At 41.0% G+C, this 25,254-nt stretch overlaps 2 protein-coding genes across 8 annotated transcripts in view; one reads left to right on the top strand and one right to left on the bottom strand.

The window, feature by feature from the left end:
- Positions 1-2,655, top strand: part of LOC119549959 (angiogenic factor with G patch and FHA domains 1) — a 5,644-nt gene extending 2,989 nt beyond the window's left edge. The window contains exons 3-9 of one of the 5 annotated variants that reach the window (XM_037858347.1): positions 228-364; positions 527-622; positions 698-779; positions 1,306-1,791; positions 1,871-1,988; positions 2,044-2,149; positions 2,207-2,655. In XM_037858347.1, coding sequence (XP_037714275.1) covers positions 228-364; positions 527-622; positions 698-779; positions 1,306-1,791; positions 1,871-1,988; positions 2,044-2,149; positions 2,207-2,371 — 1,190 coding nt within the window. In that variant the 3' untranslated portion in view covers positions 2,372-2,655. Of the gene's footprint in view, positions 1-227; positions 365-526; positions 1,231-1,305; positions 1,792-1,870; positions 1,989-2,043; positions 2,150-2,206 lie in introns of those variants that run through there. The other 4 variants (XM_037858345.1, XM_037858346.1, XM_037858349.1 and 1 more) reach the window with 4 other exon arrangements.
- Positions 2,386-25,254, bottom strand: LOC119549958. 3 transcript variants are annotated; one of them, XM_037858342.1, is made up of 8 exons: positions 24,841-25,254; positions 15,727-16,395; positions 14,301-14,486; positions 13,364-14,226; positions 13,115-13,268; positions 10,362-10,610; positions 3,086-3,210; positions 2,386-3,024 (listed from the first exon to the last, which is right to left on the bottom strand). In XM_037858342.1, the coding sequence occupies exons 2-8, from the start codon at positions 16,379-16,381 to the stop codon at positions 2,911-2,913; spliced, it is 2,346 nt and encodes a 781-aa protein (XP_037714270.1). In that variant the 5' UTR covers positions 16,382-16,395; positions 24,841-25,254; the 3' UTR covers positions 2,386-2,910. The 3 variants fall into 3 exon arrangements, with proteins under 3 accessions (XP_037714270.1, XP_037714271.1, XP_037714272.1); XM_037858343.1 differs by having other exon boundaries at positions 13,115-13,265; XM_037858344.1 differs by having other exon boundaries at positions 15,727-16,306.

Here is a 25,254-nt window from a genome sequence, read left to right as displayed (position 1 = left end):
CTATAATGAGGAAGTAAGTTAGAGGTATTGTAATTTGCTCAAAATTGGAACGAAAAATATTTAATGCTGATAGTAGCTAGGTGGAATGTCTGATAAGGCAGCACGTAAAATGGTATTGAATATATACAAGTTCCTAAAATATTATTTTGTTTATTGTTTTCAGTACCTTATCAATAATTATTAAGAAATTATTACTTGCCATGTTTACAAACCATTTTAAATTTCAGTATCGGCAACGGACGCCTTCAGTTTTGTGGACGAGATGCGGCAGGCCGCTAAGCACGCCGAAAACCTAAACAACTTCGTTTACGAGCCGACCTCGGGCTTGTACTACGACCACAAGACGGGCTACTACTATAACGCGGTAAATAAGCTATAAAGCGCGGACGTAATCTTTATGACGTTCCGTTCTATTCCGCGATGCAGCGACTGCATTGCAGTGACATTCAGGGGTTATCGCGCCGGCGAACCTACATCAATGGCTTGAACTGTTCATAACCACCGCCCACTTTTCTCTTCCTCCCAGGAGTACGGGTTGTACTACGACGGAAACACCGGGTGCTACTACAGCTATGACCACGCCAAAGACTCGTACGAGTTTCACTCGCAGGCCCAGGTGCAGGTGAGTGGGTGTTGCCACGGACTCCTCTGCCACACGACCACATTAACCACCGTTCTTCTCCTCCTCGCTGCGCAGCCTGTCAGCGACTGCGCCTATAGTAGCCTTTTAGCGGGGTTTCACAAACTCAGCATAGACCGAATGCGTAGCAATGCATTAGGTAAGCGGCAAGGTCCAGAATGTGCGATAAAAACGCGGATTTCTTTTCTTCACTTGGTTGCAGGCGAACGAGGCGGCCAAGCCGGAATCCGAGGACGAAGAGGTGCACTTCGATGAGCTAGGAGGTGTTATTACTGACCCCGACACGCTGAAGAAGATCAAGGCCGACAAGCAGAAGGCCAAGGATCGCGCTGAGAAATCCAAGCGCAAGGCCAAGGGGAAAAAGAAGAGCAAGAAGCATAGCAAAAAGAAACGCAAGAAGGATCGCCATCACAAGTCCAAGAAGCGTCACAGGGACTCCGGTGATGAGCAGGATGAGGACGCTGAGGAGGGCGAGCTGTCGCAAAGCAGTGACTCAAGTTCCGACTCCAGCGACAATGAGGGGACCAGCGGCACGGAAGACACGGAAGACAGCAGTGTTCCGATCTTTAAGGCTGCCGGGCGCTTTCAAGGTGCTAAAGATATCCGCGTTTTTATCGCGCTGTCCTTTGGTAGTTTAACTAACTCATTCCTCTTCTTTTTCATAGATATTGCCAAGAAGTATCCACCATCGTTGCGTGTTATTGTCCAGGAGACCAATCTGGAGGCCTTGAAGGTGGGAAGCCTGCATCTTATAACATACAAAGGTGGATCTTTGGGGCGCGAGGGTGCACACGATGTTATCATTCCGGACGTGAACGTGAGCAAGTGTCACTTGAAGTTTAAGTATGAAGCCAAGTTGGGTCTCTACAAGTGCCTTGATCTGGGCTCCCGCAACGGCACCATTCTCAATGGTTCTCCAATGTCCAGCGATGCCATGGATCTGGTGCACGGAAGTGTGATCATCCTGGGGCAGACGAAACTCCTGTGTCATGTGCACGAGGGCAACAGTACCTGCGGGCTGTGTGAGCCGGGTCTGTTGATAGAGACGCCTCCGTCGGTGGTGGCCACAGCCGGCGCTTCCACCGCAACCGTATTATCTCACAAGGAGCAGCTGAAGAAGCTGCAGCGCAAATATGGCCTGGAAAACGAGAGTAAGTACAGCTTACCTGTACAGGTTCATTCCTTTAGTATGATTATTTTCTAACTTGACAATCCTATTTTAACTTACAGAATTCGTTGAGCCTGGCGGCAATGGTCAGTCCAACTATAATGATCGCGCCGCAACAAGGCGTGTCAAGGTGGGCAGCAGCACCGACAAGGAAAAGACTGAGGTGGCTTGTGTGAACACGTGAGTATTTGCTGAGAAATATAACCTTTTGGTGCTTGACCAATATCCTTTTTAGTGAGATTGGAAGCTCCAACAAGGGCTTCAAAATGCTAAGCAAACTGGGCTGGCAAAAGGGCGACACTCTGGGCAAGACCAACGCCAGTACTGGACTCCTGGCGCCGGTAAGTATTTAAGGCAAATGCAACGACTCCAAATAGCTCATGCCATCTAATTTACAGATCAGTGTGGTGGGCAATGAGGGCACTAGTGGTCTAGGAAACAGTGATCCAGTTACCTCCAGCTCCAGACCTGTAGACAAACGAAAGTTGGCCAACTTAAAGATCACCCAGGCTCGATATCAGCGCGCCAACGATATCTTTGTGCAGTCCGATGATAGTGATTAGAAAGGCATTTTGAATTATGTTGGAAACACATTTAATTAACAATTACATCGGTTCTATATATGTATATATTAATTCAAAAATCTTGCTATAAGGTTAAGCTATCAGTCAATTAATTAATTTAGCTTCGCTTATGAACAAAAAGAATATGGGGAAGGTAATGTTAAATAAATATGAAGTCGCGTATGTTGGTCTAAACTAATTGCGAGCGAAATACGCATTCAAACCAATCGTTTAAAGTAATTACCGTGTAGCCTAAATGTTAAATACAAAAGCCTCTTAAGATATGTGGTTTCTCTTGCGATACATGCTGGATAAGAATTGCTGCAATACGTAATGTTGTATGGTTGATAATACTTTGCCCTGTATGTAAAATGTATCCGATAATATGTAGTGTAAGCTTGGTTGGCAACAGCCTAAGGCCCATCCACCGATTACAACACGAAAACGCACAACGAGAATCTTTGGATGTTGGAACTACGGAAGAACACGCTACATAATGCCATAGGCCAATGCGGTCGGGAGATGCATCCAGTCCTCCTCTAGCAGCTTCCCTGCGACTTGACGCCGATGAAGTAGCGGGATTCGCAGGAGTTCTTGTGCATCTCGCACCACGAGTTGTATGTATGGTTGTTGTAGCCGCATATTTTGTGAGCCTGTGGAGCCCATCGATTACGAATTAGTGGAACATTTCATCCTCAAAAAACCACTACTCACCGGTCGCTGCTGCTTCCGCGGACACTTGTAGCGACAGGACACGCACCGCGGCTGGCGCGTCTGCAGATCCACCAGGCAGTTATCCTTCGGGCCACACTTGATGTCCGCACAGCTCACGCGGCCCACTGCAATATAAAGTTTACGTTTACGATGAGAGCGCATTAATGACGGCTGCCTGTGGCTAAGTTTCAGCTTTGTTTTATGCCCGGCCATTCCGGTTTAATGGCCCCTGCACACTCGACTGCATGTCCTGCCCCCCATGAGAACCCGGGCAGGTGCTGGCGTGATTACTGGATTACGCCAGCTTGGAACAGACTTTCTAAGTTTAAAGGTTGTGAACAGGTCAATTCAAAGCAAAAAAAAATGGCATTTACTAAGACATAATTTGCTTAAAATAAATTTTGATAAATTATTATAAGATTTACTTATACAGGGGTGTCACAGTAACCGTAGACGTTTTGGGGGCGGATGGTTTGGAAACCAACCAAACAAAACCGTCGGTGTAACAGAATCTACCGAGTTTTGGAGTAAATTTGGTCTGATTTTAGGAACATTTTTTTAGAACCCCCTCTATTTGGTTGGTTATTTTTTAACCGGTTTCTGTGACACCTAGATTAGCTTTTCGGTGGAAATTTGGTTGTAAGAGATTTCTGTGATTCCTGTGGATAGCTTCTATCTTGATCAGCAATAAAGGTGTATTTCCTAATCTGCTGTCGTTGTCCCTTCCCTGCCTTTATTGCAGTTATCTAAGTTGACACATTATTCACACCATGCCCAATATCTTCACAAAATTACACAGAAAATCAGCAGTTAATAAGAAGTTTGTATATATAATATTACACTTTAAAAATGTTAATTGTGAGTGAGTTGGGGGTAAGGTTTCAAATAATTGTAGTCGATTTTTAAATTTTTATTAAGAGTTATCATGACGAACATATTGTAGGGTATAAAGATTTCATTTTTATTCGGTATTTGTTGACATTATATCAGTGTTTGTTTCTTTTCTGCAGCCGATAAATAAAATCAATTTTTTTTTTATAACTAGAACTTGAACTACGTAATTTGATTTAATTTTGATTAAACCCAGAACTGAGGTTGACATTTTTTTAAGTGTACAGTTAAGGAAAACATTTTTTCACATCTGCATTGATTTTTAGTGGGTGTTTATCGGTTCCTCACCTTACCCTACAACTTTTAAGAGTGAAACAAATATTGCTTTACGCCAAGAGCTGTAGTATTTAACATCGCCAGAATTTTACCATCGAACCTTTACAGGAACATGCTTAATAGATGTGAGCAACTTTCTGCTCATAAATTTAAAAAAAATATGATTTTTTAGAAAAGTGACATTTAAAAAACGAATCGTTCGTCACTATACCCTACACTCCACTAGTTAAATTAAAAAAGATATAAAATAGAAATGATATCACGCTATAATCGAAAGACAAATAATATTTTCTTATCTAACTTAGACCAAAGTTTATTGGACTTGAAAAGAGTTCAACCCAACAAATGAAAATAAAACATTTATTTTATTTTTTTAAAAACGATACGATTTGTTTAAATAATGAAAAGATCACTCTGATCAGATATAATTTTTTTCTGTGCCTGAAAGGCCCTTTTCCATTCCAATACCGAACCCCCCATCCCCAATTTAATTTTAGCAGAGCGCAATCCGCGTGCGCAAGACGGGTAGCATCTTCGGGCCGGGCCAACATCCGACATCCAGGGAGTCAGAGCCATGTAGCCAGTTAGCCAGTCAGCCAGTCAGCCAGTCAGCCAGTCGAGTAATAAAGCAGCCGAGCGGTGCGCAGCCGCAAACGCCGGGAAAAAGCAAAAGCAAAGCAAAAGCAAGAGCAGAGCAAAATATATGTGTTTATCGTCAACATGATCTGCGACTTGTGGGCAACATTGTTGCACAGAGCCCCCGGGCATTGTTGATCGCAATTGCGATGGAGGTGGAGATCGAGATGGAGGTGATGGTGGGGTAGGAGCCAAGGGAGGTGGCTGGGCTGGGCTGTCTGGATGTCTGGGACTGCATCTGCATCTGCGTCCCGGGAGACGGTGCGTGAAAGTCGGCCGTCTAGCAATTCGTAACAGTTAAAGTTTATTAATTTCAACTGCCAATTTAGCTTTAGGCAGATACGTCCTTTGTGCGAGGTCCACTCGCTCCCCGCACTTGTTGATTGTGATGGATGTGGCAGTGGACTTCACTGGACTCCAGTGCTTCAGTGGACTCCAGTGGCCTCCAGAGCGGGAGCTGCGCCGCTGGTTATGGCTGATAATGCCGTCACAAGGCGAGCCAACTATAATTTGTTATGTCGACGTGGTTTAATCAACGCCGGCGGCCGTTGGCGGAACTTATTGCAACATTGTGTGGATGGGATGGAATGGGTTGGGATCATATAGGATGGGCTGGGCTGGGCTGGTCTTGGGATGGGATGCGTCGTGGGTCATGTGTCTGGTCTGGACGGGCCAGGCCTGGTCTGGTCTGGCCCGTGTATATGCGTGTTCCCATTCAGGCCAGGCCGACTGGCCATTTTGGCATTGCGTGTTGTTTAAGGTGATTTTAATACGATCGTAAACTACAGCCGGCCCAGAGGAAGAAGAGCCAGACGCTCGTCCAGACAAAAGTGACGTCGCGACGACGTGGACAGTTGGACAGCTGGACAGCCAGACAGCTGGACGGTCGGACAGCCGGACAGCTGGACAGCCGGACACCCCAGACCGGACTTTATACCATTCGGTACCCCGCCACTCCAATCCACTCCACTCCACTCCCCGAGAGTTGCAATCACAGAACCTGCGTCGCCGCGGAACGTTGCGAAAATGGCGTTTTAATGGTTTGTACGTGTAGTCATATTTCTTGGGGCCAACGGCAACTTTTCGTGGCTTGTGCCGGGTGCCTGGGTCCAGGTCCCCTCCACTTCGTAATCCCCCCCCTCCCCCCCACCAGACAGAGGTTTTTTCCAGGCCTGAGCCCGGATCGCGACTGAAAATATTTATGTGAAATCAGACAAACAAACAAATGCCCGAGAACCATAAACTTACTAACCATGAAGATAAAAAGCTCAGGAAACCAACACACGCGCACGCTAGCATTATCTTATCCCCAGACGATCCACGTAACATAACGAGTACCAGACGCACATTAAGCAGCAGGAAGGAAGGGAACCCAGGGAAGCGGAAGGAGTGGGGCCCTCGCCGGGGGAACTTGGGCGGGACGAGGATCCCAGATCAACAAACTGCAGGGTCTCACGCACACTTGTTTTTAGGCTTTGAGATACGACTGATGGCGTGGCCGGGCTAAAAGCAAGAGTGAATAGTAGCTAATGATCTTTATTCAGAGCCCGGCTACCGTTTACAGAGATTACGAAGATAGACAGGCGATCAGTGAATGAATATCTGAGGGGAGTAACTCCTCCCTGTTGAAATCGAGAAGTTATGAACTACAGTAAAACAGGAGGCTGGGATAATTAAGTCCTCACATGTCAGGTTTATATCGTTTACAAACTGAAAGTTCATTCCATTTACACATACTGTGCTGTGCGGTCGATTGGAAGTCACATCAAAATTATTTTTTAACAGAAAAGTTTTTTAAAATTGTATTCAAAGTGAAATTTTGTTACATATATAATAAACAAACTGAATCTTTTGTGTGGTCACCAATATAGTTATACTATATTTTCAACTACAAAATTCCTTGAAAAAAATTTCTTCAAAACTCGGTTAAAATATGTCTGATGTATTGCAGAACTTATGTACCATTGTAATCAAAGTTTCGAGTGAAAATGTTGAAGGAACCCAAGATTCATCGAAAACTATGAATATTTCTGGAACTAAGAAATTGTTTTTGGAGAAGAATGATAAAAAAAGAAAACCAAAGAAGGAAGTCGTAAATATAAGAAAATAATTATTTTTAACTCTTGATTGCAGAAAACCAAGTGCTTTTTAAAAGCGTCCATAAGTGAATAAATAAGTTTTGCAGCGTGATATTTGTTTGCATGTAAATAATATAGCAAAGTTTTTCAAGATGACACTGAGGTGTAATATTATCAATTAGTATAATCGAAATAAAGTTGTTCATAACAAAAGCTACCAAAGAAACTTTCCGGATATCAACCATAAATCGTTTAAGAAAATTGGATGAATGAATGACAATTTGTCTTAAAAATGCTAATATTAAAACGGTTTTGTTTTTAATCTTAGTGTTCAGGTGTTTTTGTGCTACATATATGTATGTTACATAATCTTATGTTATGCTACATATGTATAAGATTAAAAAGTGAGGTATCAAATTAAAGAACACCAACCCATTATGAAAATTGAGGACGGCAAAAGCTGCAATATTGATAAATAATAACACCAAACAGAATGACCGGAGGAGGGTATTTTTGTCAACGGCAGCTGCTGTTGGTGCCGGATTGACAGCTTTTGTTTTCGCATTAACTACAAGCTGTAATTTGCAGCAAAACACTGCAATTAACAGGCAATTGCACACGGCAGCCCTCTTTTGTCTTCAGCCCCCATGGCACACTAAACTAGTTTAGTCCGTCCGTCCCCGTCGCTCCATCCGACCCGAGGTTCTCGAGTTCCTCTCCGGATTTGGTGCGACTGCGGAACGCCCTCCACGCCTTCCAGCACCTCTGATTGCCGCACAGGAAAAAAAACCATGCCTTTTATAATCAAATGAAAATGACACCTATAAATCTTCGATATTTTCTAATACTGAAATAGCAATGGCAATGATGATCACACAAAAATATGACTTGTTGATGTACTACTATTTCCTTTATTGACCTTATATATTAATCAATTAATTGTTGATGAATAGATAACTCTTTGCTTTAAATTCTCTAGTATTTTTGTCAGATAAATATTCTAAAAATATTGGAGCGAGGATCTTGGTATAAAAAAGAATCGTTTCGATTCATTCGATATATTAATGCTGCTGAAGATTTAAACTTTTCAGGGATAATAATGATATAGTAAATAATGACCAGGGAAATGATTTTAGTGCTCAAAAATGTACGTTATACAACCCGATTTTCTTGAGGACCTTGGGATATCATTAGAATCTGATAGAATCATTAGCATATGACTTGTTAATGTACTACTATTTCCTTTATTGACTTTCCAAAAGAAGTATGAAAGGATATTTTATATTAATCAATTAATTGTTGATGAATAGATAACTTTGTGCCTTAAATTTTCTAGTATTTTTTACAGAAAAACATTCTAAAAATATTGGAGCAAGGATCTTGGTATAAAAAATAATTGTTTCAATTCATTCGATATAATATAGTTGCTAAAGACTTATACTTTTCAGGTAAAATAATGATATAGTAAATAATGACCAGGGAAATGATTTTAGTGCTCAAAAATGAACGATACAGAACCCGAATTTCTTGACCTTGGGATATCATTAAAATCTGATAAAATCATTAGAATATGACTTGTTTATGTACAACTATGTCCTTTATTGAATTTCCAAAATAAGTATGAAAGGATATTTTATATTAATCAATTAATTGATGAATAGATAACTCTTTGCTTTACATTTTCTAGCATTTATGTCAGATAAATATTCTAAAAAAATTGCAGCGAAGATCTTGGTATAAAAAAGAATCGTTTTAATTCATTCGATATATTAGTTGCTCAAGACTTATACTTTTCAGTTATAATAATGATATAGTAAATATTGACCAGGGAAATTATTTTTTTTAACCCGATTTTCTTGAGGACCTTGGGATATCATTAGAATCTGCTAGTATACGATTTTTACTGCGTTTATCCTATTTTGATATAGAAATTCTTGTAAGGATATATGAATTTTGTAGGGTTTTAAAATGAAATGCATATAAAATACTTCTTCTATACAATACATATAGATGATAAATATACCTTTTATAATCAAATCAATCAAAAACATACAAAAGGATGTATAAATTATATAAAAAATGAAATAGTTTTTCTAAATGAATACACACTACATTTTTCTAAATTAATTAACACGAACATTTTTTAAATGAATAACCACTATGCAACTTTCTTTTAAGGATCACTAGATTCACGATGTTTTTATTTTAGTATAACAAATATTTTAACGATATTTGAATGGTTTTAGGGCTTTAATAAAATGCATATAAAATGTTTTTTACATGGTAAATATACCTTCATAATCTAAATCAATTGGAAGGAACTTTAGCGCATAAGCGCTATCCTACATTCTTTGAGGACTTTGGGGTATTATTTGAATCAACAAGATCAATAAATTACGTTTATATCCTGATAAACAAATTTATTAAAGGATGTATAAACTGTTTCTTTGTTCTAAAACAAAATGCATATGCCTATAAAATGCAAAACGGATCTAGAATTTGTATAAGTAATTGGAGGAAAAAATCTAAAGATATCTAATATAATAATGTTCATATTCTACACTAGAAGGGTTCTGTAAACTTTTATAAAGATCGAAAGCACAGATTATTAAATAATTCCGGTTATCATGTCAGTTTAAATCTTTTATATATTGAATATATGAAATCCAATGAATTTATAGAAGGGCACATGTAAATTGACTGTTCATGGTAATGAGGAATATGTGAAATTTAGGTTTTCGGATATGTAACAATGAATTATGAACAACTTTGGATAAAACTAGGACCAACGAAGACCATGAATGAATTTTTCGCAGTGCACTTTCTGTCGTGGGCCGACTCGGGGCATTATAATTAATTGGAAATCGGAGTCGATCAATCGGATGGCAACCGCAAAATTAATAAGCATGAGTGATGCCGACGACGCGAGTGTTCGCTGTAATTGTGGATGCGCCCGTACTCGCAGTCTAGTCAAAGTGGAGCAGACCAGGCCAGATCAGAGCTGACGGGCTAATCAAATTGCTGGCAATCAAGGAGCCGTATAAGCAAATGTAGCAATTTCAGTCAAACACCGAGAGAGCCGGCAACTTGATATGGGATATGGCCAAGCTGCAGACGGCAAACAACCACTTGTGGCTGTGACGCTATTCGATTCGATTCGCCTCAACTTAACTTAACTGAAACTTAACTCAGCTTGGGCTGGGCCGAGCTGGCTGGAAACCTCAGTCGAGTCAATCAAATGCAAAATTGCGGTTCCTTGTTGATTGTTGTTAAATTCGCACAGCAACAATTTGCATTCGCTGGCTGCCGACTGCAACTAGGCTTTCCATACCAATTAATTTGATTGATTCTCGCAACAAAGTCTGCACTCTGCAGTTCGCAGCCAAAATACATACCTCGACAGGGTCCCGGATATGCCACGGCGATGGAACGTCCAATTTTGCAAATCATTCGATTTATATCACAGGCGCTCCTGTATGTCTTGCCGTCCACACCGCACACCGCCTGCCTCTCATCGTAGCCCCCGGAATCGGCATCCAGGTTGTCCCAGGGACACTCTATCCGGCAGGCGATGCAGTGGGGCATCATGTACTGGTCCTCCACGCAGGTCAACCCCTTCAAGCACTGGACTCCACGGCAGCTGTCTGGGGAAATGGGATTACAAAGGGGGAACTATAAGCAAAAATCCAGAAACCTGTGTCTTAAAATAATATATATATTTCATTTTTATCCATTTACTAGAGTTTATTGTATTGTATTAAACACCTGAATTTGATTGAAAACTTTTGTAAACCGTACCCTTAAAATGTTCTTCCCTTAATACTATAAGTCATAAATATATCTGTACATTTGTTAAACAAGATTCCTTATAAAATATATACCTTTTATTTTCTAATGTGTTTTTAAATATATACCTAACATTTTAAATCGAATTATTTTATTCATCAATCTGATTATACTAAAAACCCCATTTTCAGATTAAATTTTCTGATCTAAAAAGTGAGCCAAGATCAATTCAATCTCAATTTCTCAATATCAAGATGAAGAATGTTCTATTTGGTAGTCCACTTTCGTCTCTAAAAACAAAATGTGGACTACTTCCTCTTACAAGATCACATCAACTTAAAAAAAAAGCTCAAGAGAACGTTTTGTTCTCGATTAAGTAAGGACAACTTCCTAAACGTTTCCCCTTTGCTCATCCCAAAATATGATGACAACTTATCATGCTAACATGTTGCACCTTGCAACTATGTTTTTGGCATTAACGAATGCTCTTCGCATATAGGCGCTGATTGTGCCTATAAATAAGTAGTTGGCCAATGTCTATGATTAGCCCGAACCCGTACCCGTACCCCCACTCGCATGCAGTCGGAACTCTCGGCAATATACATATGCGCTTATATGGCCGGCAATAAACTGTCGAAATTTATCAGGGGGACATGCGGCCCGCTGATGCGAAAACGCGAATTCGCGAAACGCCTTGGCGCCAACTGTGACACTCGCGAAATATTGCAATCATTTTTCCGCTCGCAATTGAATGCGAATGAGTGGTCGCCGCAGATCGCCATCGGAATTGCCGATTGGGCATTCCATTGGATATATTGGCACGCGCCAACGTTAGATTGCTGGAATTGCTGTCGCTGCTGCTCCTGCCACTGCACTATGGGCAAAAAAGGAAATTTGAAGGATTTTTAATTTATTATGTTCCTTCATATTTCATAAATGGTCTTATTTGGTTATTTAGAATACTTCGAAGAGCCCAAAAACCATTTTCATAGAATTTTAATTGCCTTTTTTGGTATTTTATTGCTTATGAAAGACAAAGGATTGGTATCTGTTCACATATTTAAAAAAGAAGGATGCAAGAATTTCTCGGACTTTTGTGTACAATCGTATTATGGGAACAAAGAGTCAAGGTATGTATGTTAAATTAATTACTTACAGTTCATGTGCTTTATTGTAACTCGACTTGAGCGATGCTAAGCACAACCTAGTTAAAAATAACGAGCCGTTATATTGGTTTCCTTAATTATAATTATCAAAATAGTTACATTTACTCGATCGCTTAAAAAAAATTTTATATACAGGGACATCAAGTGACACCCCTTAGGTCATATGAAAAATTTAGTATCTTAAAAAAATCTTTTAAATCTTTTGAGTTTATGCCAGAAAACGGACTTTTTGCCCATAGTGCACTGCCGGTTATGTGTTGCAAGTTGCCAGTTGCTAGTTGCTGGTTGCTAGTTGCAAGTTGCAGGAGCAACACCAGCAACAGAATGTCGTGTGCTTGCGGCTAATCCAACAAGTTCTTTGGGTTCTTGGCTCATCGTTCTTGTACGCCGTTTTTATTGATCATTTGAGCATGTTTGCGAGTGCTTCCTGTATCATTAAATTATTACACAACATTTCTGGCTTCAGTCTGGCTGGTTGGCCAGTTGATTTCACCACTGGCGACAAGTTGTTGGCCGTAATTGAAATGTGCAATAATTTGTCATCTAATCTAATTGTGGCGCTGCTGCGTTTTGGCACGCGAGCAACCCAGTCCACCTACACTCGCAGAAATACTTGGTTTTCATTTAGGGAAATAAACCAAGGATAGATTTCTAAAAACAATAGTAGTCTATTTTAACTAGGATTTTAAGGGAAAAATTCTGTATGAAGTACAAAATTTCTATATTAAATATAATACCTTTACAGTGGTAAAATTACATTGAAATTTAAAATAGGTGCCCACAGTGGTCCAAAAAATAGAATCTTGTTCTCACCTCTGAGTTTATGTTAAATATTACTCATACGACTCGTAGCCATTTCTTACCTTTTTGGAAAGATGACGTTGGAATATTTGTTAAATCAAGTGAAAGCAAAATGAAATCTTTGCCTCGTACTTCTAAAGAACTTCACCAAGTTTCTATTGTTATATGCCTTAAGTGCCTGAGTACACACACCAGTAAATCTCCAGTATATATACCCAGAAGTACTTAACCCTGACCTTTTATAAAAATGTATAATTTTAAGAAATATTTCTCTACTATACTGTCCGGTTGCCCATCAAATTTCTTTATAGCGGACATGATTTGCTCAGTGTGCAGTGGCTGGAGCACATGGCTCATGGTAAATGGCGTATGGTAAATGGTAGTGGCGGACTCACTCTTGCAGTGGCCCCGATAGGCGACCTCCAGTTGGGCGTTGTTGGTGCGGCAGGCGCGCTTGCGCAGCTGGCACTCGGTGTTGTAGGTGCGTCCGTCGGAGCCGCAAACCGGATTCGAGTGCTGCTGATGTTGCTGCTGCTGCTGTTGCTGCTGCTGGTGGAAAAACAATTTGGCCCCGAGGAGTAGGCAATGGTCAGTGAAGGATTTCAGCTGGAGGACAGTAGCTCTAAGCTGGGGGAGGTACTCACCAGCGACAGGGGTTCGTAGATTTCGCCCAGAAGAGCCAAGTCATGGGCATTAGCGAGGTCCGATGACGCAGCCGTTTCACTTCCGCGTTGCAGCTGAAAGATTCGACGATGATTCGCCGACCCAGAGCCAGACATTGTGGTATTCGCTGACTGGGCTTCTGTATCCATACGATCCATCCGATCCATCCGATCCACCCGATCCACCCGATCCTGCTGCCTTTTCCTAGGCCCATTGTCTGGATGTGGAGCATGCTCGATGCGTCTGGCATGCTGGTGTCTGACTCGAGTCGACTGTCTATTAATGTCGTTGGCGGGTTCATTAGCATTTGCCAAGTTGCGTCTAGACAAGATTGAGTCTGCATCGGGCGACTGCGCAGGCGTCTTGTCTGGAGCTGCCGGTGAGGAGTCATTGGCTCCTGTCGTCATTGATCTTGTTAAGTGCTTGCCATTGCCATGGCTGTTTCTGTTTCGGTGCCTGCGCCTCTCATAGCCCGTCATCTCCACCCGGCCGCGTCTCACCTGGCCATTTGTGGGCTGGGATTCAGACTGAGACTGCGACTGCGACTGCGACTGGGGCTGATCTGGCAAATTGCTGCTGTCTATGATCAAAAGTCTCCGGTGCAGCTTTCTTTGGTCGTTGGCACGTTGGCGTTGGCCGCCGTCTAAACCTAAATTGAAGTTGGAATTTTCGCTACTTAGACTACGGGACTCGCGAGGAGGCTTCACCATGTCGTGCTCCTGGTCCAGCTCCTGGTTCCTGCGTCGCAGGGCTGCTCCGCATTCGGGGGCACAGACGCACTTGGGTCGATTTCGACGCTTCACGCACTTCTTGTTGGGCCCGCACTTGAAGCCCTTGCAGCTCTCTGAAGAGTGGGATAGAATATGGTAAGTTGGCTTGGATAATCCTCCTGGATCCCCCGGATTGGGTCCAACTCACCCATGCAGGGCGAGCACTCCACCCCGCCGCCGATGGCCGTCGCAAAGAAGTACTCCACGCTGCTCAGCTCGCGATCCGTGTAGGAGAAGCTCTGGCTGGACCCGCAGCACTCCGATCTCGAGATGTTCGTGGAGAAGACCTGGCCGCACTTCCCGCTGCCCAGGTGCGTCTGCCAACAGGTGCCAGCTGGAGGAGATTGGGCATTTTAATATTTCAGGGGTGCTAGTTTAACCAGAAAACCCTATCTAGATCCTAGCATCTTTTAAAACTATTCCTTTGAACAAGAAACTTCACTTGTGATATTTAATAGAATTAAAGGTATGGAGGAGATTAGGCATTTTATTAATTCAGAGTGACTAATTCCTCAAAAAAAAAAACGTATCTAGATCCCCTTCGGCTCTTTTAAAACTATAGTTTAGGCATTAAAGCTATGCCGTTGCATAAAAAAGGCAAATTTATTGTTTGACATTTAAAAAAAAAAAGGATTTTTCTTGACGAAAAGTTGTCCAAGTTCCATTAACAACTGATTCAAAGTCAAATGGAATTCATAAAACGAATTGTAAACAGGAAGCAAAACTATTTCCATATCTCGCCCATTTAATTTTATACAGTTCACGTTTATTAAAGAGTTATTTAAATCGAATCTGTAGACTAAACCCCTGTTAACGATTCATACAAGATAATCTATATTTTATTAATATATGTTGCCGTAAAAGTGATTATTAAGTTATATAACTGGTATTGGTATTACATATCTAAAATTCTTACTAAATTTTAGTTTTTTGTTTAACTAATTAAATAAAATAAATCATTTTCAAAAATTGGATTGTATTTAATGAGTCAAGTTAGCCATAACAAAATGAACAAGAGCTAGCATTTTTGCAACATTTTAGATTGCACAAAGTGCATTCAAAAAAAAAAGTGTTAAGCTAAAATGGCATTCACTCCAGCTAACCGGAAGAAAACAGCTCAGAATCGAGCTCCCCTTTCGCAGTGGTCAAATTACGGTCAGGTACTGGACTGAGCAAAACAAAAATGATTTGTTTACTTTCAAGATTCAGCAGGAATGCCATGTGCCGGCTGCTAATCGAAATCGCGCGACCAGATTGCGAATACTGCTGTGTGCTGTACGAATTTGCCCCTCTTTTTTCCCGTATTTTGATCTTCAGCTTGTTGTGATCATCGAATCGATTTGGCAGACCCAAGCAGATTTTGGGATTCGCTGGATAAACAAACAGCGAGGCAGCAGGGCTGTGGGAAATTGCGTCACATTCGAATATAATGTGACATATTTACGGAGGCGAACGAACTGAATCGAGATGTGCTCTAAGATACATATATGCAAAATGAATGCAGGAGTGGCGCCTGTTTTGAATTCATTTTCTCAAGAGATACAGATGGGTTGGGGAGCCAACTAACTACTTACCCGCCGCCAGGCGAAAATTCAGTAGCAGCAATCCAATTAACAGAGCCATCAAAGGCTGTCCAACCAACTGATGACCAGAAGTTGCTGCTGCTCCCGGTGTTGCTGCGGTGTCGGCTGATGTTGCTGCTGTTGCTGGTGTTGCTGGTGTTGCTCTCGTGCAGCGCATGCTTTTCATTGGACTAGAACTGGCCAAGTGTTCGTGTTGCTGCTGCTGGTGTTGCTGCCGGTGTTGCTGATGTTGCTGCCGGTGTTGTTGCTGTTCACGTGCCATTGACACCTCCTCGTCAGAGCAATTGACGTCATGGCCATGGCCAATATAGCGATCTTCATCGTCATCCTCATCCTGCCAGCAGCAATAGCAATTGGCCAACTCTTGCAAAACACTCCATGCGCTTACTATAAATAAACCGAGAGCTGCTCTACATTCGTGGCTAGTTGCTCTTGCCAATTGTGTTGCTGTTGCTGATGCTGCTGTTGCTGCTGATGTTGATGTTGCTGCTGACGTCTTTGACATTGTTGCTGCTAATTGGTTTGGTTGTGGTGTCGCCGGAAGTGCGCGGATGGCGGTCATCTCTCTGCGCTTGAATTTGTAATTCGATTTGAGAAATGTCAAATTGTTTTGGCTGCTCGTCGGCTGATGGTGCTGATGAGGCATGACAGCGGCAAGTGCTGCGGATAGACAAGAAGCAAAGGGATGACGGGGGCACTCGAGTAACAGGTAACAGGTAACAGGTAACAGGTAACTGGTAAGTGGCAAGTGGCAAGTGGTAACTGGTAACAAGCAAGGATGGATTCAATTAGAAAAAGCAGCACACTGCCACTCCAGCTGGAATGGAGATGGGGATGGGTATGGGTATGGGTATGGGTATGGTATGGTGTGGCATGGCATGGGGATGGAGCCTCGAGTGGAGTGGCACGCCAGCAACATGATGCAACCGGCGGCAACAACAGCGGCAGCAGCAGCAGCAACAGCAACAGTCAAGCACCAAGAATGCTTTGCACAAAAACGACGGCCAAGAGGCAACAATTAAGTCTCAAACGTTGAGTTGACATTGAGCAGGCGGTTTTCAAAATGCGACTACTAAAAATAAAGAACCTGTTGCTGCCGCCGCCGCTGTGTTGTAGGTTTGGCGCATTATGCACCGTCTGTCTGGCTCCGTACACGCAGAGAAATTTTGGGAAAATATTTTGGGTAAAAAAGTTTAAAAAAATGATTTAAACGAGGTGCTCCAAATGTATTTTTCAAAGAAATTTTCAGCTTAAATTTGAAAAATATGGAATAATTTAGCAGGTTTTAAAAAAAAACAAGGAAGAACGCTATAGTCGAGTACCTCTACTATCAGATACTCGTTACTCAGCTAAAGGGACCAAAGGAAAATGGAGATATGCAAGCAGCAAATGCGCCACCTACCGGCGGTAGACAGATTTAAGCGTTGTGGGCGTTAGAGTGGGCGTGGCAAAGTTTTTTTTTAAATCAATCGATACGTATTGACGAGACCAATACATTTCAGTTTAAATTTTTTATCTACCATGAAAATTGTGGGCGCCACAGACTTGGGCGGTTTGTGGGCGTTGGAGTGGGCGTGGCATATTCGCGTAATAAACTTGCGCTGCGCTCAAGCCTACGGAATCTAAATCTGAAATCTCGTTTCTCTATCTTTGATATTTTCCGAGATATCCGCGTTCATATTTACGATTTTTTGAAGTTTGTGGGCGGTTTGTGGGCGTTAAAGTGGGCGTGGCAAACTTTTTTTAGGTCAGTCGGTAGGTATTGATGAGAACAATACATTTCAGTTAAAATTTTTGTTCTAGCATCAAAACTGTAGGAGCCACAGTTTTGGGCGGTTTGTGGGCGTTAGAGTGGGCGTGGCACTCTTTTGAAACAAACTTGCGCTGCGCAGGAATCTCAGGAATCTGCATGCCTAATCCCAGTATTGTAGCTCTTATAGTTTCCGAGATCTCAGCGTTCATACGGACAGACGGACAGACGGACAGACGGACAGACGGACAGACGGACAGACGGACAGACGGACAGACGGACAGACGGACATGGCTAGATCGACTCGGCTAGTGATCCTGATCAAGAATATATATACTTTATGGGGTCGGAAACGCTTCCTTCTGCCTGTTACATACTTTCCGACGAATCTAGTATACCCTTTTACTCTACGAGTAACGGGTATAATTAGCTATTTTTTCAGAAAAATTAATATAAAACAAAATATTTTAAGATCTAAAACACAGGACCAGAAAAACGATTACAAATTTAGCACAGATTAGAAAAACAAATTCATCTGATTTATGGTAATCTGATCTGGTAAGATCATTATTATAATAAAAACTTTATATATTAAAACATAAGATTTGAAATAAATCTATTTTAACTATGAAAGGTATTACAACTATTACACATAGTACCCATACTTAATTTGTTTCTTAAACCGAAAAAATAATCTTAGTTTTCCAAATTCTATTAAAAATTGTTAAGACTTTCCTTTGAGTGTATCTTCCCCTCTGCAAGCCTCTTTTTCGCCTGTCTGTCTGTTTTTTGTCTGTCTGTTTGTTTGCTGGCTTGCTTGTTTGTTTGGCTGGTTGTTTGTGACTTGCAGTTTGGCGCGCTAGTTTGGCATTTGTTTTATTTTGGCTGTCGTCGTCATGACTTTAAGGACGTGCTCAAGACAACATATGCATATGCATATCCATATGCATATGGATGCGCAGACGGAAAAGAACAGACTGAACGTGACTGGAGTGCGGCTTGGCTGGAGTATCCCAATTTGGCCAACTCGGCGAACGTCCTTGAGGCGACTGCGGCTCAACTACCCTATTCAATTAGCCCACTTCAGCTGGGGGCCCAAACCCATACCCATACCCAGACCGAAGTCTCCCTGGCAGTCGGTCCATTATCGAATGTTCAGCTGCTGTTGCTGCAGCAAATGATATAACCTCTCCTTCCCCTTCCGCTGGCAATTAATGACCTACTGCGTCTGGAGTTCGAGTTTGGGTTCGGGTTCGGGTTCATGTCCATGGTCCGGTCGAAAAATTATTGCGTTAACACGCGTTGCAACATTTTTTTATATGGCCATTGCAATTTCGTCCACTTCTCCGCATCCGGCGGTTGTCCAGTGTCCAGTGTCCCCTGTCCAGTGTCCAGTTGTCCAGTTGGCGCGCCAGACGATGTCTGCACTCACACAGAGCCGCGGAGCCGTGGAGAAAATATAAAAAAATAACACACGCACTTGCCGTGGAGCTCGGGATTGGGGATTGCGGATTGGGGACTGGGGTACGGGGATTGTAGATTGCGGATTGGGCACTGCAGTTGCACTGCAGTTGCATCGGATCTGCTGCTGCGGCGAGCTGGACTCTTCGGCTCGAGCTGCATTCCTGCAACAAGGCTATTTTTAGACCCCGGGCAGTCAATGGGTTTTTATAACCTTTGCAAATAACTTGGTTACGACAAATGTAACGGACTAATACTAATCCATTCGAACAAGCAGATATCACCCGTTTGCACCGAAAGAAACTCATAAAATCCTAACCAAAACGGTGTAGGACCAGACGTAACCCTTGGAATTTCTAATATGATATGGTACGACTACGAACAAACCTTCTCAAAAATGTTATTATCTCAAATTTTTCAATTTTGGAAACTTTGATGATTTTTGTAATAATACAATCTTGTATAATCTTAGAAGTACCAGTAAAGTAAATTCTTGTGAGAGAAGGTTACCTTATAAGAAAGTTTCTAAAATGTAAGATGGTTTTTTTTAAAGGTACACAAAGAGAATTGTTGAAGTATATTGTTCTTGAATTGAGAACATTCGTTCTTAAAAACCGACAAAGTACATTCTGGTATCAATGTTGATATATGAGTAGTGTATACTAACTGGATTAATAGTTTATTTTTTGAGATATTCAATGTAAGTACCGCCAATTAAACATTAACCGAGCAAAATTAAAATATTTTCAACTTCAAAAATGATGTTATATTTTTAAGAACATTTTCAACTAAGATGGGAACTTCAGAATTTTCTCTGTGTAGGTAAAAAAAACAAACTATCAAATTTAAATAAAGTTTACATACAGTGGCCAAAAGAAGAACCATTTAAGGTACTACTTTTCTGCCAGTGCGGTGAAAGTGTTACCTAGATGAAGAGCTGTTGACTTCGGCTCAGATCTCGAGCGATCCGCTAAGGACTTTCCTTTGGCCGGCCGACCAACCTACCGGCTTTTGCTGTACCCAAAGTTTGCGTACCCAAATGCCTCGAATTCCTTGATGCTCGCTGAAATGTCTTTTGGGCACAGCCGCAAATAACAAATGAGAAATAAAAAATAACAAAGAGTACAGGAGCAGCAGCGCGAAAAAATGCAAGGAGCGCCAAGTCGGGGCAGCAACAAGGCACAAAATGCATTCTCCTCGGCAACTGCATTGCCAAACTCAGGGTCCACACACACACACACACACACACACATGGGGGACCAACACACCCGAGGTGGTACACCAACACACCCAGACGGTCTGGGGCTTTATATATATGGAGGTATACCATATAGCTATGGCGAATGCCTTCCTCTTCCTCTTCTGGAGATGCAGTTTGACCGTTGCACTATGGGGAATTTGACCACTTTTCTTGGCCAAAACCCATTTTTTAAAAGTAGTTAAAATTTGGTTTTTATTATCACAATGCATCAGGATAACATCAATATCTAATGTTACTAACAGAAAAGTTTAACAGTGCGCCCCACTGTTAAGTTATCAGCTGTTAAAGCCTGTTTTTATTTCAACGAGGTGGCAGCGCTGGTAAAACGCCTATTATTCTTAATAGTTTAAATTGTCAAAAAGTGGAAAACTAAACATAGCACTGAAGTTTTTGAAATACCATCCAATCAGAGGGACTTATATCTTGTGTTTGTGACCTTGATATTGTATTTATTGATTGTGGTGCTCGTATATTCGTGTTCTAGTTCTAACCTCAAAAAAAACAAGATCTTTAAGTTAATTTGTATTTTTAAATGGAGCTACAAAGTGATTCCAGCTGTTTCCACCTCTGAAACCTTTTTTATCTTGTAGAGTATTTAATTCTCATTGAGCTCGGTTAGTATAAAAGTGCACTTTTGCGCACTTTCTCTAAAATTTAGCTTTAAAGACCTCTACCTAATATGGTATATTTCTCGCATTTTTGTCTGGTAAATGCCAGTTTCGATGTTATCTTAAGAGAAACAGTGTGCAATTATATTTCTTATTAAATAACGATTATTTCAAAATTATTTTACAACATCATTTCACTTACTAACCGTTGATATAAAATATTTTAGTATTTTTGTTAAGAATTATAGTGATAACAAAACAAAAAATTACAATTTCGTTAAGAAAATGAAAAATAAAAAACGCCAACATTTTTTTTTAAATTCAGTTTGGTCTTCTATAAAAAAAAAGTTGAGAAAAAAAATTTTTATTTGATTGACAAAAAGAAAAAAAAATTTTTTTTTCTTTTAAAGGCGGGATTACGCCCATATTTCTTAATTTACTTCCTTTGGATTTTATATACTTAATTCAAAAAATAAAACTTTGAAATGTTGCTTCGTTTTTAAGTTATTAATTAATGCCACAAAAAGTGGGCAAATTCCCCATAGTGCGTTGGCCGCCGCTTCAAAAGACCTGTTTTTATGTTTTTGGGCATTTATTCTGGATTTTCGCAAAATGTGTTTTTTTTCCTCTGCCAGCCTTTTCGTTTGTATTGAATTGCATCTTCTGCTGCGCTGATCCTGGGCAGTTTTTGCTGCTACTGCTGCTGCTGCTGCTGCTGCACTTCAGCAACAAGTGCATAATTTCAACCTCAAGCCCCGGGCTGGCCAAAAAACTTGCATCAAACGTGGTGCTAAATTTCACTGCGGTTCTCTCAGGTATTCCAGCATAAACAACTTGGACCGCCTTCAGTTACATTTGCGTATTAGATTAAGCCGCTCCCAGGCCAACCCAGTCCCCAAAAGCAGCTAAGGCCCCAGTGCGTATCATATTATGCCCGAAAGCACGTGCTTCCGAGTCCCATTGTCCCGCCCAGAAAAACGATCCTCCAGACGGCGGCCCAGAATAATTTAGAAAAACATATAGAGTTGCCAAGCAAACAGAACGCGGAAACAAGCCATCCTGAGAATTTTGTAGATAAACATTTTGGAGCTGCACAGGAAAAACAGATCAATGGAATTTAAGGGACAACCTATACCTCTTTTATGACTTGAGTTTGGATAAGTTGGCTTTTTGAATAAGCTTCAATATAAAACTTTAACACTTGTGATACTAGAAATTATTAAGAAAATAAAAAAGATTTGATATAGTCATAGAAATTCCTTGCCATATTGAACATAATTGCTCTCAAAGACTTTGTTATAGTTTTATATTTTGTTCAAGAACTCGAAAGGTAAAGATATGTATGGTATAGGACGTATAGAATAATAAGTTGGCTTTTAGAATAAACTTGAATGTAAAACTTGTGGTTCCAAAAATGATCAAGAAAATAAAAAAGATTAAATATAGTCATGGAAATTCCTTAAAAACCTTTTTATAGCTTTCGATTTTGTTGAAGAACTCGAAACGTTAAGATTTGTATGATATAGGAGAAGTATGGAAAGTGTTCTAAACTTTTTTTGTTAGACATGAAGGATTCTGTTTTTAAGAACAAATCATAGCATATCATAGCTTATCTCGATATATAATACAATTTTACTAACGCGAGTTAGGATCAACATTATCTTTCAACGTCGAAAGTAATGACCTCGTATCGCATCTGTTTTTTTCCTGTGCAGCTTAGTTTCCATTCTACTTTCGCCTGGACTCGGACTCGAACTCGGTCTCGAAATCCCGCAATCCAGTCACCGACCGACTTTGAGCTCCATTCAGGCCGATTGCGCAATACCGATCGGTAGATCGCGGATGCCAGACCCGGCTCCAAAGCTATTTTTAGCGCTGTCCGTTCTGCGGAACCCTGTGGGTCGCCGTCGCCCAACTGCGGATAACTGTGCTGCGGTGTGCTGTGCGGTTCAAATCGCTTAAAAAGGGTCAACGTATTCGGTTTCACACGTAACAAACGGCCCAAATCGAAATCGATCGAAAGGTGGTAAAGGGGCGGGGTTTCTAAGGAAACAGTTTGTCATTCGCCAACAACAGGAAATTCCTTTCGGCAAACTCATCAGCCAAAGTAAACTGTGCGTCTCCGTTTTGGCGCGAGATTAATGACACTTGGACAGCGGCCACGCCCCCTCCCACGCCCCGCCCACTGGGGCATTTGCATATGACAGCAGCAGCAGCCGCAGCAGAAGCTTCGTTGTTTGTTATGCAAGCAGTAAATTTTCAATAAATATACATAAGCCAACAAACAAATCAAATCAAACCGACAGTGGCTGTATCATCAGCAGCAGCAGCAGCATCGCAAGAGCAGACAGCTGGACTGCCTGCACTGGAAAAACCACTAGATCAAATACCATTTGTATAAAAAAAAGCAGTGCCTAAAATCTAGCAATATTTTCCAGAGCTTTGAATTTTCCTTTAGCTTTGCTTTTGTGTATTTTTTAGGACCAATCAAATAAAAAAATGTTGAATATTTTATGTAGTGAATAATGACAAGACGTCTCAAAAAATAGTCTGTAACTTTTAATCTTTTTGGTTTGGAATGGTTTTTTTATTATCTGATCTTCATAAATAACATTGAATTTATTTTAATGATTTAACGATCGAGTTGTATGCAATCACTTATAAAATACTTCTGGAATTACAAAATGCCTTATAAACCCAAAGGCTCCTAAAAGTAAGATGAAAACCATTTATTTTTTAGATCTTCGAGGGAAATCTTGAAATATATTCAGAGCTTTGAAATTAGCTTTAGCTTTTTTTCGGGTAAAATAAAATAAAAACGTTGAATATTTAATGTAGTGAATAATGGCAAGACGCCTCAAAAAATAATCTCTAGTTTCTAATCTTTTTGGCGTGTAATGGTTTCTTTTATTTTCTGATTTTGATAAATAACATTAAATTATTTTAGATTAACATGAAATATTTTAAAAAGTTTTAGCATATCAGATTGAGTATCGTTATAATTATCAAGAGATCGAGTTGTATGCAAACCCACTATTAAACACTTCTGAAATTACTAAATGCCTTATAAAAGTTAGAAGAAAACCATTTATGTTCCATGTCCTCAAGGGATTTCTAAAAATTTGAATCAAAGTGAACCTTAGTAAGATATAAATTGTTTTCTTCATTAAATCAGAATTATACTAGCCATATGATTATGATTTTGTAAGAAACATTGAGATTAATAAAAACTTGCTTGGAATCGAACTATATAACGTTTTGGCAAAAACCCCACGTCCCCAATCATCACATCATATGTCATCCCATTTTTTCCGGTGTGATATTGTTGTTTTCGCTCTGCGCGGAGGCTCGTCTGATAAACACAGACATATAGACACTCGCTGACCACCGATCCGTAGACTGCGACGGCTAAATGTTTGCTTTTGCCAGCGCTCGAATGCCACGCGTTGCACATACGCAGCGTTGGCCGAAAAAAAAATGGAAAAACACCACTTGACACTCGAATCTGTTTGTAGTTCTTTTCGCTTAGAGGCAACGCCTCGACGGCTCATTAGCATCCGCCAGATTCAGAAATGTCCCAAAGTAAACAGGAAATCTGCAGGATGGCCGGGATAAAAGCGCGCGCGCTTTTTGAATTATTTGCTTATGCTACGAGTTGCTTCTCGTCTTCAAAATCAGAATCTGATTCTTAAATTCATTCTTATTTCGATTCTCGAGCCGAGTGTGAGTCTGAAGATGGAGCTGCGAGACTCAGCAAACCGCAAATAAAAACAAATATCGGCTCACATGAAATCCGAGCTGTTATTGAGTCTTTCGATCGCCTTTTGTTGACAACTATGCAAGAATTTTGTTATTGTCTGAGATGGGCAACGTGGTACGTGGAAATATTTTTGTCTGCTGCGTCTGGGGTAAATGAAAATGAAACGGAATATCCAGATGATAGCTGGGTGTCTGTCTGGGATGAGGATTCCGTTGCGGAAAGCTTCGATTAGCTTCCCCCAGCTGGGTTTTAATTATGAACTCACCTTTTTAGCTGTCGCCCGCAGCGATTTTTGCCTTTTTAGAAATAACTTTCGCACTTAGACGTGTTTGTTTGCCAATAAATTAGCAGCAATTAGCCAACATGCAGAGAGTATGTGCACATAGAACGACACTTTCAGGTATTACGAGGAATCAAGCTTACGGAAACCCAAAAAATAAATAAAAACATTTTCTGCACAAACGAAAACAAAATGAAAAGTTGCCGACCGTTGATCGCACTTCTGTCCATCCACACTTATCGCTGAGTTTTCGAGTTTCAACACTTTCTGACCGGGTTTATTTACATTTCCATTTCCCCGATTTCAGTTCTGTTCTGGAATTACGAAACTGGACGACACAGCACTAGTTTTCGCCTGTTACATTGGACTGGGCACCAGAGACGTGCGCTCCATCTGATG

This window comes from Drosophila subpulchrella, chromosome 2R (genome assembly GCF_014743375.2).
Source record: "Drosophila subpulchrella strain 33 F10 #4 breed RU33 chromosome 2R, RU_Dsub_v1.1 Primary Assembly, whole genome shotgun sequence".
NCBI classification, from domain to species: Eukaryota; Metazoa; Arthropoda; class Insecta; order Diptera; family Drosophilidae; genus Drosophila; species Drosophila subpulchrella.
The sequence above is the reverse complement of the archived record's forward strand: the minus strand, read 5'-3'. Positions and strand labels throughout refer to the sequence as shown.